Source organism: Phoca vitulina, unplaced genomic scaffold (assembly GCF_004348235.1).
Source record: "Phoca vitulina isolate PV1807 unplaced genomic scaffold, GSC_HSeal_1.0 scaffold52, whole genome shotgun sequence".
NCBI classification, from domain to species: Eukaryota; Metazoa; Chordata; class Mammalia; order Carnivora; family Phocidae; genus Phoca; species Phoca vitulina.
In genome coordinates, this window is record NW_022589755.1 from 2,107,881 (window position 1) to 2,121,389 (window position 13,509).

A 13,509-nucleotide genomic window follows, 5' to 3' on the forward strand; every position below is an offset into this window, starting at 1 on the left:
AAAGAAAGAAAGAAAGAAAGAAAGAAAGAAAGAAAGAAAGAAAGAAAGAAAGAAAAAGAAAAAGAAAGAAAGAAAAAGAAAAAGAAAGAAAGAAAAGAAAAATCATTCCACTCCAACCAGGCCCCTGCTTATTTGGGGCTGGGCACCATTTCGGGCATTTAATCCTCACGACACTATTAGCTGTTCAAGAAGCAGTGTCCCGTTTTACACAGGAGCAGCGAAAAGTCACACAGCCTCTCCGCAGCTCCAAGAGTGGTCCCTGCAACACCCACACTGGCGCCCCCAGGGCCACACGGGGAGACACCCACACCCCAACGCACACCCCGGTCCCACAGCCGCAGCACCACCAGTACCCGCCGCCACGGACGCTCCCCAGAGTCTACTCCACAGCGCGCGGAAGCCCCTACCTGCGCCCTCAGAACGCCCCTACCCCTCCGGAGAGCCGCGGCGCGGTACTCTGCGCCCGCGCAACAACCCCTCCACACACATCCCCTCCAACCCCCACGACCGCACGCATGCGTGTTCCAACACTCGCGACCGCGTTCCCTCCGAACGCACACACCGGAGACACAGGGAGCTGAGGCCCCGCCTCCGCTGTCGCCACTACGCATGCGCGTCCTCAATCGCGAAAACTTTTCCAACCTATGCCAGTCCCGAGACATGGGGAGAGGAGACCACGCTTTTTTGGATAAGGGCTTCTGGCTCGTTTACCAACCCAGGCATTCCCGGTTCTACATCCGCCCTTTGCTACTGAAGCGCGGCCTCTGGCTGGCCAGGACCGCGGTGTGTTTAGGACTCCGGGAACCACAGCAGTGGAGGCACGCATGCGCACACCGCAGCTTAGCGGACTCCCAGAAGCCACCGCGGCACGCGCAAGGAGACGGGCTGTGAAGCAGCACTTCCGGTCGGCCCGGAAGCTGGGAGACCGTGGTCGGGTGCTTGGTCTCCTCTCGTGCCTTGGTGGTGTTTTCACCACCCCGCGTGTTGCCAGGACAGGTATGAGGCTTGGGCGGGGCGGCCGGCGCTCAGATCCGCTCATTCCATGTTCAATACCGTAAAATTTCCTAAGTGTTGGCTTTCTGTGATACTGGTACAAGCAGATGGTGCAGTGGAGGTGTATCTGGAGAGGACCGTGCAGGGCAGTTACAGGTGAATGAAACCATTGTGAATCATCATGGTGTAGGATTTAATGAAGCCTCGGACGATTGGAAAGGAAGACTAGCTATAAGCAAGGCATCCTCCGTCCTTCCCCGACTCGTTCTCCATAAGCGGCTGGAGATGGAACCGAACTCCTTGCTCCTGTTGCAGGCTCGGATGGAGGCAGATGAGGTGACACATCTGCTCCGGTTTCGGAGGCACTGTTAAAAAACAAAATTCAACTGAGTAAATTGAAGATCTAATTGACTTTATTTAATGATTCATGAATCTGGCAGCAAACTAGCGAGTACAGGGAACACTGAGGAGTGCTACAATATGGAAGGTTTATATTGGAAGGGGGATGGGTTGAGAAAGTTATTAGCAAAAGAAAAGAAAGGGTTGTTCCAGGCAAGGTCATCTTCCCTTGAGGGAAGGGCAGGAGGTCTTAGGTAGATTATCTCCTCTTCCTTTGGGGGATACAGTACCCATGTGACCGATTACTGTTGTGGTGACCAGAAAGTTCCTGCCTGACAGGTTAAGACTACATTTCTGGGAGAGGATGAAAGTGCATTTAGGTTAGTTATTAAGCACCGATTTGGTGTCTTAGCCTAAGTGACACCATTTTGGTGACACCATTTTGGGCCATAGGTTTTCTTTTTAAATGTCTTTAACGTTTGTTGCTACATAACAAACTCTACCTAAAATGTAGTAGTAGCTAGAGCAAGGACCATTTTATTATTTCCTATGTTTCTGGGGGTGAGGAATTCAAACTGGGTAGGATAGGAATGATTTACCTGTTATTTGATAACTGCTGGCTTGGAATACCCAAGATGGCCTCTTCATTCAAAGTGTGATACCTAACCGGAAGTCCTATATGTATATAGGTCTTGTGTCTAGGCCTCTATTTTTGCTGCCAGTTGGGTTCCTCAGCTTTATTCTTGTAGTCTCAGAACCTGTCCCTCTTCATTTGGCTTCTTAATGGCCTTTCCAGTGGGATGGCTGGACTCCTTCCCTGGCTTCCATGAGGGTAAAACAGCCTTCTTAGTTTCTGATCTGGAACTGGCACGGAGTCACTTCTGTCACATTCTGTTTATTAAAGCAAGTTGTAGGCCCAACCCAGTTTCAAGGAAAGGGGGACTGCATTTCATTTTGGCAAAAAGAGTGAATTAGCCTGATAGTCTTCCTAGAGATCCACTAAACGTAATCTACTTTAGATTGACTAAAGTAGAATTGATTACAGGTGGCTTTCAGCAGAGTCTGGGTGTGTTCCTATTATGCATATGTAGGATTCTAGAAACAACTGTGATAGGTATTCAGTTCTTTTTAATCACTCTGTTTATCTTGAACTTTTCCCTTTCATTAAATATTTTTCTGCACCCAAATTTTAGTGAACACATAGTATGTCACAGTATTGCCCTTTAGTGATTTAGCTAAGCTGCTTTTAAGAGACACAGATTTCTGATCAGCTCCTTTCCATGCCTCCCAACTTCCTATCATTTAAGTAGGCTCTTTTAAGAAAGTGTTTTGTTATTTCAGGGATCAGTGACATTCAAAGATGTGGTCACTGGCTTCTCCAAGGAAGAATGGGGATTACTGAACCCTGCTCAATGAGATTTGTACATTACAGTGATGTTGGAGAATTATCAGAATTTGGTTTGGGTGTGTAAGTGCATCCAACCCTTAATTTAGCATCTGATCTTGGATGTGTCTTCTTGTTCTACTGGGAATCTTTGGTGAGGCTCTGATTTTCCATGAAATGTGAGCAGCTTTCTTTATCCCATAGGCCAGATATTCACCAAGACTTTTCTTGTTTTATAATGGCCTTATTACAATATGGCTGTGTCAGAACACTTAAGTAACAACAGCATGGTCAATTCTTTCTCCCTATTTTCACAGGTCTTTCATTTCTAAGTCTGATGTAGTTTCACTGTTAGAGCATGGGAAAGTGCCCTGAATGATAGGGAAATAAGAGATGAGAGTCCCAGTGCCAGGTGGGTAAGAGGAACCAGGTAGGGGTAAGCCATGCATATCACAGACCAGCTGATTCTAGAGGGAGCACCTTTAGGATATGAAAGATGCTCTCTTCAGATGTTTCAGGCATGTGCAGAAATTGAGGCCTCTTCAATTTGAGTTCCTACAGGAATACTAGTCGTCATCTGCGATCACCCAACATTTACATTGACCTTTATAAATGCCTACAGCCTCAGAAACTATAGGTGTGTCTTTCTTCATTGTCTTTCGTAAGGTTCTTTTTAACTCCTGATCCTATTCCTCACTAGCTCGTCCTTATTTCTTCAGTCTTGCATAAGGCTCTATATTTTTATGAAACATATTTTTTGCTACTGCTGTTTCTTTATTTTAAAATGACCTGTATAGTTATCTGATTGTCCAAATGGATATATTAATTGATCATTTATTCACTAACAAACACTTATTCTTTTTTAAAAATTGGCCCAAGTGTTACAGGTCCCCAAGATCACCTCCAGGTTTGATGACTCACTAGGAGTAGTCACAGGACTCACCATAAAGTTGTACTCATGTCTGCAAAGTTAGGGAGTAGTCCCCAAGAGCACCCTCATTTCTGATACAAATTGCACATTCAGGGGTCCCCAAGATCACCCTCAGGTTTGATAATTCACTAGAAGGACTCGGAACTTAATAAAAACTTCTACTCATGGTTTATAAAAGGATACATATTAAAACCAGCCAAGCGAAGAGACTGATGGGGCAGAGTCCAGGAGGATTCTAGATGCAAAGCTTCCATTTGTCCTACAACAGTAGGTTACCTGACCTTAGGTGTCCACTCTTTATTGGGGCTCTGTCAAAGATATGGTGGGTTGCTTATGTGGCTCACCTCAGTCTCTAGGCCCTGCGGAGGTCACACTGATACCCCACCATAAATCACATTGTTTGACTATCTGGTATGGTTCAAGTTTCTGATGTAAACAGAAATACTTTACTTTTATTAGGCATGACATTTCAAGGAGTCAGATTACCTCTCAGAAGCCAAGGGCAAAGACTAGATCTCTTTGGGAAAGGTTAAACTCTTTACTACACAATAGCTAAGATTCAGCAAAGAGAAAAGTCTCATGGGGCAAGGTCTGGAGGAAACTAGATACAAGAGTCACATAGGATGTGCCTAATTCTAATAGCTGAAAGTTGTGACATATGTATGAGATGTTGGCTGGACATAGAGATTCGCTACCTAAGGGTTTTATTGGAAGCTGGTCACAAAGGTTCCCTCTGCCTGTTTTAGCATATGCTAAAATTCCAGAGTCTTAGAAGATAGGTATTTTGCATAAGCTACATTCACACAAATAATTTAGGCACAGGGAGCCACTTTTATTCTAGGAATGGTAGGAATTCTCCCCAAAACCAAGTTGCTAGAGAACGTCGAGGGCCAACTTTGTAAGCAAGACTTTCTAAGGAGAGCATTCTCAGGCTTGCTATGTTAATTCTTTCCTGAGTTTGTTTAAAAGTATAGAAACTTTCGGCATGCCTGGGTGGCTCAGTCATTAAGCATCTGCGTTTGGCTCAGGTCATGATCCCAGGGTCCTGGAATCTAGCCCCACGTCGGGCTCCCTGCTCATTATGGAGCCTGCGTCTCCCTCTCCCTCTGCCTCTCCCCCTGCTTATGCTCTCTCGCATGCTCTCTGTCAAATAAATAAAATCTTTTTAAAAAATAAAAGTGTAGAAACTTTTAGTTTTACTTTTGAGTGGAGGAACTAAGACTTGCTTCCATGGACCTGTGCAAACCAGAAACTTTCATTAGAAGGACCTAAATTGGTTGTTTTGATGTATAGGAGTGAATATAGTTTTAGTTTTGAATCTTGGTGATACTTAAGTTGATAGAAAGTGAGGAAATGAAGCACATTTGTGATGCATTTATTAAGGAATCATTTAGAGTTGAGCTATAGCTTGAACCATAAGCTGGAAATGTGTAACAGGTTTTAGTAGATGAAACTCAGGACCCGAGATGAATGTGTATTTCATACACATATATACATATATACCACATACTCTGGTGATAGAGCCCTAGGAACAGAAGAAATAGATTGCCTATGGATATCACAGAATCCAGAATTGACTAGTTGATAGCAGGAGAAACAAGAAAGTCCTATGTTACAGTTCCAAGGCCTACTACAAGAAGAGATGGATTTAGACAGCAAAAGAGCTGTAGGACCTGGCTCGCCAGACACCACAACTGCCGGCACCTTGATCTTGGACTTACCGGACTCCACAACTGTGAGAAATGTTTGTTGTTTAAGCCACTCAGGCGTTTTGTTATAGTCAGCTCAAGCTGACTAAGACAACCTATAACCAACATCGTATTTATGAATGCTTATCTCCTAAGATTAAGAAAAAGACAAGGAAGTCTGCTCCCACTGCTTGTATTAAACATTGTCCCAGAGGTTTTAGCCAGTGATAAGGCAAGAAAAAAATAGAAGGCAGATTGGAAAGGAAGCAGTAAAACTATTTGCAGATGGCATGATCATGTAGAAAGTCCTATGTATTACACAGAAAGTTACTTTAGAGTTGAATGAGTTTAGCAAGGTTGCACATTATAAGATGAATATATAAAAACCAATCACATTTTGGGACGCCTGGGTGGCTCAGTCGGTTGAGCGGCTGCCTTTGGCTCGGGTCATGATCCCAGGGTCCTGGGATCAAGTCCTGCATCGGGCTCCTTGCTCGGCAGGGAGCCTGCTTCTCCCTCTGCCTGCCTCTCCCCCTGCTTGTGTTCTGTCTCTCTCTCTGACAAATAAATAAATAAAATCTTAAAAATTAAAAAAAAAAAAACCAATCACATTTCTATATACTAGCATCAAAAAATTAGGAATTGAAATTAAAACAATAATTTATAATAATAATTTTATTATTATATAATATATCAGATATTATATATAATGATTTATATATTTTTATGGATATGTAACATATCCATAAATTATAATAATAATTTTCACTTATAGTAGCACCAAAAATATGAAATACTTAAATAATCTGTACACTAAGAATTACAAAACACAGTTGAGAGAAATATTGAGGAAATAGATATGTTACCTTCATGCATTGGAAATCTCAATATTATTAAGACATCACTTCTCACCAAAATTCATTTATATGTTCAGCACCATCTCAATCAAAATCCCTGTAGGCTTTTAAATAGAATTCAACACACTGATTCCACAATTCATAGGGAAATGCAAAAGGTACAGTAATCAAGACAAGTATTGGCATAAAGACAGAAAAAGAGGTTAATGAGACAGACTAGAGTCCAGAAATAAACCGGTACATACATGGTCAGTTGATTTGGGGAAAAAAAGCAAAGGCAATTCAGTAGAGAATGAAAAGTGTTTTTTCAATTGGTGCTGGAACAACTGGATATTTATATGAAAACAACAACTTTGATCCATCTCTTGCACCATATACAAAAATTAACTTCAAAATAGAGCTAAATGTAAAACCTAAAACTATAAAACTTTCAGGAGAAAGTATTTGTGACCTTAAGTTAGGCAAAGATTTCTTTGATATTTCACCATAAAATATAAAAATGATAAATATAACCTCATCACAATTAAGAATTGCTGGGGTGCCTGAATGGTTCAGTTGGTTGAGTGTCTGACTGTTGATCTCAGCTCTGGTCCTGATCTCAGGGTCATAGCTTCAGGCCCCATGTTGGGCTCCACACTGGATGTGGAGCATACTTAAAAAAATTAAGAATTTCTACCCCTCAAAAAACACAGCTAAGATAATGAAAAGACAACAGCCTAGAGAAAATTATTTACATATCACATATGCAAATAGGTACTTGTATCTGGAATATATACAGAACACTCAAAACTCAAAAGAAGGCAAACAAACCAATTTATAAATGGGTAACAGATTTGAGCAGATAGTTCACTAAAGATTAAGTAATGGCAAACAGGTGCATAAAAATGCTCAATATCATTAGTCATTAAGGAAATGCAGATTAAAACCACAATGAGATACCATGATACCCATTAGCATCTATAAAATTATAAGGAAGGACTATATACCAACATTATAATATTGAGTAAATGCTGAAAAATACTAAATTAGTATACTGTTTGTAAGCATGTCAAAGTGTATATTAATATAAAAATATGACACTGGGAAGGAATAATGTTAATGTATTAGAAATTTCTTTCACACATAATTATTCACAATTAAGGGCACCTGGGTGGCTCAGTTGGTTAAGCGTCTGCCTTTGGCTCCTCAGGTCATGGTCCCAGGATCCTGGGATTGAGCCCTGCACTGGGCTCCCTGCTCAGCAGCAGGGGTCTGCTTCTCCCTCTCCCCCTGGAACTTCCCCTGTTTGTGCTCTCTCTCTCTGTCAAATAAATAAAATCTCAGGGCGCCTGGGTGGCTCAGTCGTTAAGCATCTGCCTTGGGCTCAGGTCATGATCCCGGGGTCCTGGGATCGAGCCCTGCATCGGGCTCCCTGCTCAGCCAGGAGCCTGCTTCTCCCTCTCCCACTCCCCCTGCTTGTGTTCCCTCTCTAGCTGTCTCTCTCTCTCTGTCAAATAGATAAATAAAATCTCTAAAAAAAATAAAAATAAATAAAATCTCTAAAAATAAAGAGCCTTATGCCTAAAGAAATTCCCACATATATGGCATTTAAAGGGTTACTTTCTCATATGATCCTTTTATGTAAATTAGGGTTAGCTTTAGGTAATGGGTTTCCAAAATTTCTCCACTTACATGGTTGCTTGCCAGCATGAATTTTGCAATGAATAATAATTGATAGGTGGTATTGGGGGACTTTTTTACATTACCATTTTAATATGGCCTTTAGTGATGAATGTGATGATGTGAATCCGCTGATAAATGTAACATGAGTTGAACCAAAAAGCATTTCCATATTGGACAAGGTTATACATAATCATGAATTATTTGATGTTCCGTGAGGAACAAAACCAGTGAAGTCTTCCCTTCACTTATTTATAGGAATTTTCTGTAGCATGAATTCCTTAAGGTTAAGGAAGATGACAGTATCTGAAAGCCTTCCCACATTCTACATACATAAAGAATGATGCTGAATAAGTTGTGAACACTGACTAAAGGCTTTCCCACATTCCTTACATACATAGGGCTTTTCACCAGTATGAATTTTCTGACATTGAATAACTAGTGTTAAGTGACTAAAAGCTTTTCCACATTCAGTACATTGATACGGGTTCTCATCAGTATAGTTGCTAATATATTCATTAAATTGTGAAATCCAGCTAAAAGTTTTCATTACATTTATATAGTTTCTCTCTAGTCTGAATTCTCTGGTGATGATAAAGTTGTGAGCCCTGCATACAGGCCTTCCTACAAACCTTATATTTATAAGGTGTCTCACTAGTATGGATCCTCTGATTTGAGGTAGATATGAATGATGACTAAAGGTCTTTCCACATTCATTACATTTATATGACTTCTCACTGGTGTGGATACTTTGATGTTCATTAAGTTGTGTGATACTGCTAAAGGCCTTTCTGTATTCCTTACAGCCAGGGTTTTTCTCCAGTATGAATTCTCTCATGTTGAATAATTAGTGAGAAGTGACTAAAAGCTTTTGCACATTCAGTATATTGATAGAATTTCCCCCAGTATGAGCTCTATGATGTACATTAAATTTTGAGAGCCAAATACAGTTTTGTTGTTTTTTTTTTTAAACAATCCTTACATTCGTAGGTTTTCTCACCAGTATGAATTCTCTGATGTTGGGTAAAGAGTGAAACAGGACTAAAGGCCCTTCCACATTCTTTACATTCACAGGGTCTTTCCCAATGTGAATTCTGTGATGTTGAGGAAGATCAGAACAGTGGTGGAAAACCTTCCCATATTGCTTGCATTCATAAGGTTTGTCAGAATTATTTAACTCCTTAATAAGGAACCAGCATGATGGCAAAGCTACTTCAAAGAAGAAGTCAATAAATGAATACACAGACAAACACAAACAAATGCTGAAATGAGCTTGCTAATACATCAAAAACTGGTTAATGTCATACAGAGTGTGAAAATCATAGCATTTGGGGTTATTTTTTCTGCTGGCCAGCAATGTCCACGTTAACAAGCTAATTGCATGAGTCTAGGTCCTAATCAATAGTAAACAGTAAGACAAAGGTACAAATCCTCTAGAAAATGAAACAGCCCTTGGGCATACTTGTTAGGCAATTTCCTAGTATGATATTTAAAAAGCATGAGTCTTGCCTACCAAAATCCCACATTTAGGAATCTACCCTGATGATATACTTCCAACAACATGAAAATATATATGCATAAGACTATTCATTACAGCATGATCATAATTTTAAAATACTGAAAACAGTCTAAACACCCACATATAGGAGAGTGGTTCAATAAACTATGGCACATCTACACAAAGTGTTATGCAGCCTACATACAAGAATGAAAAAAATCATGATCAAAACTATGGTAATAATCATAAAAAATTTGACTATATAGAATTTTTAAAAATGCTTAAGAAATGTTTGACAGCAGAAATTATAAGCTGGCGTAATCCTACATCTGAGGATGCATCAGAAGCAAATTTAGGGCCCAGGTTAATACAGAGTCTTACTCAAACTGGAAAATGAGAAAATGTTTATTAAGAAAAGAGTGGGGCGGCTGGGTGGCTCAGTTGGTTAAGCATCCAAATCTTGATTTTGGCTCAGGTCATGATCTCAGGGTTGTGAGATCGAGCCCTGTGTCAGGCTCCACCCTGGGTATGGAGCCTGCTTAAGATTCTCTCTCCCTCTGCCTCTTCCCTTCCCTCTCTAAAAAGGGAAAGAGTGAAAGAAAGAATGTACAAAATCTGAATCTGGAAAAACATGTCAAAGGAAAAAATCATTGTGCTGTAACCAAAATAAACTATTTTTGGAAACATACTTTTGGATGGAAATAATGACCCAACTATTAAAAAAAGAATGGGGGAGAAACTGCGAAGAAATAATGTTCTCTGGAAAGGTAAAGTTGTACTTCAAAGAAAGCACCTTCCTCTTTGAATGGAGACAGGCACAGGAAGTGGTGTGTGGGAGTACAAGAGAGGGCCCCCCAGAGCTCGCACTGATAGGAGTAATGCTCTGTTCTGAACACTAGGGACTCTGACGGGACCTTTCTAGTCATTGTCTCAAAGGCGCTCCATCCTGTAGACCTGGGCCATTACCTACAGTGCCACTGCCCTCCTTAATCATCCTTCACTCACCTGGTACAGGCTTCCTGTCACATCTCTTTCTGCCAACCAGGGTTTCTTCCCTTGTTCCAGTAAGGAGATCACATTTGGCTTGGATATAGAAAAACCTGTGTACCCAAGAAGAAATGCAGCAGAGTCACAAAGGGGGTGTCTCAGAATTCATATCCAGTTCCTGGTTATCAATGAAGAGAAGAAATTAGAAAAGGCCAGAGAAGAGGAGGAAGTCATTTTTGGACTGGGGAAGAAGCTTTTTTAGGTGTTATCCTACAGAATTATCCATCCCCATTCTGTACAATCTCATTGAGAGCAGAGCAGAAACTCAACCAGAGTCTTGAAAGGCACCTCAGAAATTCACACCAAAGGCAGCAGATGTTCCAGTGGACAAATTTCAACCTTCCAGGGGTATTAACATCTTTTTTTAAAATATTTTATTTATTTATTTGGCACAGAGAGAGAGAGATCACAAGCGGGGGGAGCAGCAGAGGGAGAGGGAGAGGGAGAAGCAGGCTTCCCGCCGAGCAGGGAGCCGGATGCGGGGCTCGATCCCAGGACCCTGGGATCATGACCTGAGCTGAAGGCAGACACTTAACGACTGAGCCACCCAGGCACCCCCAGGGGTATTAACATCTTACCTAGAGATGAAGTTGCTTAAGTTCTCCAGCATTCCATCTCTGCACAAATCCTAGCAAGTTCCAGCCTGCCCCACTCAACCTGAGATGACTATCGCCACATCCCTAAACATCACTGACCCTTGAAACAACAAAATGATAATGTGTGCCATTGAAATAAATATTTATGACTAGAAAAATAGAAGGATGAGAAGGACATTGCCGAGCTGAAGCCAGCGAGCACATTAAGGAAATTGTGGCAATTCAAGGGAAGGGTCTGTACTTCTCTTGAGAGCAGCACAACTTCCTTCATAAAGGGAGATAGGTCCATCAAAAGATACTTCAAAGAACAAAAAGAATTCAAGTTCCATGGTTTTCCAATAAATTTAACTGTAGAAGGTCAATGCACAACTTCTTAATATGTCTGAATTGTCTTTATTCCTTCAGTTCAGAAATTAGGCAGTGAATATGGAAACATTGATATATTTTTTAAGTGTTTGAATGCTTTCATAATGTTTCAAGAAAATTCAAATGAGAGAAATGGTTCTCTGGGGCAATTCTGCACCCCCGGAAGACAGTTGGCAGCATCTGCAGACATTCTGGGTAGCACCACTGGGATAGGGAATGCTACTAGCACCGAGTGGTAGAGACCAGAGATGCTGCTGACCATTCACCAATGTATGAGACAGCACAACTAAGAATTATAAGCCTTAAATATCATTAGTACTGAGCTTGAGAAATCCTGAGCTAGAGAAACATTTTTTTTTTCATGGAATCATTGCGAAATGGTTAAGAGTCTCTGTTAGGAATTATGAGAGTTGTGTATTCTTTTAAAATATATTGAAGAGTCAGGTTCATCACTGTCTTAATGTTACCTTTCCTTACTAGGTCAGCTTCTTTAATCAGATTTATTTTTATTAGCTGCACACTTTCCCATGACATTGCACTAAGTGACTCAACCTTTCATTTTGGGGCACTTGAGGTTGAACAAGATATCTTTAGGGACATTCCTAGCTCTGCTGATTTATGATTTTCAATACCTCATGCACTCTGGCTAGTCTCACCTAGCCCATCCCTAAGTGTGCTCTTTCCTTGTTCCCGAGCAATAGAACGCTAATGGCAGGTGGGGAGTAATCCAGGCTCACACAGATGTGGCCCACTACCCAAACTTGTGGCTCAACATCAAATATGACCTTGGGTCAGGCATCCATCTGGAGGGACTGCTGGGCAATGTCTCAGATTCTATAACCAAATTCCCAATGCCACCCCCAATTCAAAAGGTGTGAAACAGCACTGTTACTACATTCTGAGGCTGAGACCTTCTGTCTTAGTCCATTCTGGCTGCTGTAACAAAGTACCACAGTCTGGGTGGCTTATTTACAATCGGAGTTTGTTTTTCATGGTTCTGGAGGCTGGAAGTCCAAGATCAGGGTGGCAGCATGACTGGGCTCCGGTGAGGGCCCTCTCACAGGTTGCAGATGGCCAACTTGACATTACATCCTCACATAGTGGAAGAGTTGGTAAGGGATCTCTCTAGAGACTCTTATAGGGACACTAATCCCATTCATCCTGACCTAATCACTTAGTAAAGGTCCCACCTCCAAATACCATCACATATGAATTGGAAGAACACATTCAGATCACACCAGAGACCAACCACCACCACTGCCCATCTTATCCAACTGGGAAACCCTGTTCTGTAGATTACCATTAAAGCATTATTATGTGTGGTTCCTTTAAACACTGATTAGTCCATTAAACCATATTTCACATAGGAGTCTTTCATGTTTCACTGAAACAATGCATTTCTGGTCCATCGAGGCTCCTGCACAACAGTCCATAGGAGATGTGAACACATGAACCCAGGTCAGAGAGGGGGGATTCTTAGCGAGAGCTTAGGGCTATTTGATCCTTTTGTGCATGGGTGAAACTTAGGCAAGAAATCCCCCCAAATTTTTCCTACATTTATATAAAATGAGCACAGTTTGAGGAAGGAGAAAGAAAGCATGACTTACCTAGGCCATGGCTTTCAGAATAGCAAGGACCAATGAGTCCTCCAGGTTCCTCTCCTGGGGAAGGGTGAGTCCTGAGAAGGCAGCCAAGGAGGGAAGAGAAAACATGAGAGGTCAGGCTTGCCTCCCAGAAAGACAGGTTGCAATTCTCTTCCTCCCTTATCTCATGCCAGCCTTGCGGTGTTCATGAAAATACTGAGCATCTTGGACAGATTTCTAAAATGTCCCTCACCCCCAAATTCTGCTCCTCCCATGTTACATGCCCTGCATGATTACAATTTTAATTCTTGGGATGCCTGGGTGGCTCAGTCGATTAAGCGTCTGCTTCAGCTCAGGTCATGATCTCAGGGTTGTGAGATTGAGCCCTGTGTCTTTCCCCTCCCTCTCCCTCTGCTCTTCCCCCTGCTCTTGCTGTGTGTGTGGGCTCACTCTCAAAAACGTACATACATATTTTTTTTAAGTTTTAAAATAAGAATAAAATAGAACAATTGAGAAGTCCTAATTAATATTTGGAAGAAAATTTCCTTGGGCTAAAAAAAGGACATGA

At 41.5% G+C, this 13,509-nt stretch overlaps 1 protein-coding gene and 1 long non-coding RNA gene across 7 annotated transcripts in view; both read right to left on the minus strand.

Moving 5' to 3' along the window:
• The window catches only part of LOC116622057, a 21,055-nt gene extending 20,223 nt beyond the window's left edge, over positions 1-832 (minus strand). Inside the window, exon 1 of one of the 4 annotated variants that reach the window (XR_004297513.1) lies at positions 716-832. This is a non-coding gene — a long non-coding RNA (uncharacterized LOC116622057). Of the gene's footprint in view, positions 1-407; positions 500-715 lie in introns of those variants that run through there. The other 3 variants (XR_004297512.1, XR_004297511.1, XR_004297514.1) reach the window with 3 other exon arrangements.
• A 161-nt stretch (positions 833-993) lies between these two features.
• Positions 994-13,509, minus strand: part of ZNF582 (zinc finger protein 582) — a 30,623-nt gene continuing 18,107 nt past the window's right edge. The window contains exons 4-6 of one of the 3 annotated variants that reach the window (XR_004297501.1): positions 12,966-13,036; positions 10,355-10,449; positions 994-1,358 (exon numbers count right to left, since the gene is read on the minus strand). Coding sequence is in view for 1 of the 3 variants with exons in the window: in XM_032388137.1 (XP_032244028.1) it covers positions 12,966-13,036 (71 nt within the window). In the remaining 2 variants the exon portion in view is untranslated. Of the gene's footprint in view, positions 1,359-9,899; positions 9,927-10,354; positions 10,450-12,223; positions 13,037-13,509 lie in introns of those variants that run through there. The other 2 variants (XR_004297502.1, XM_032388137.1) reach the window with 2 other exon arrangements.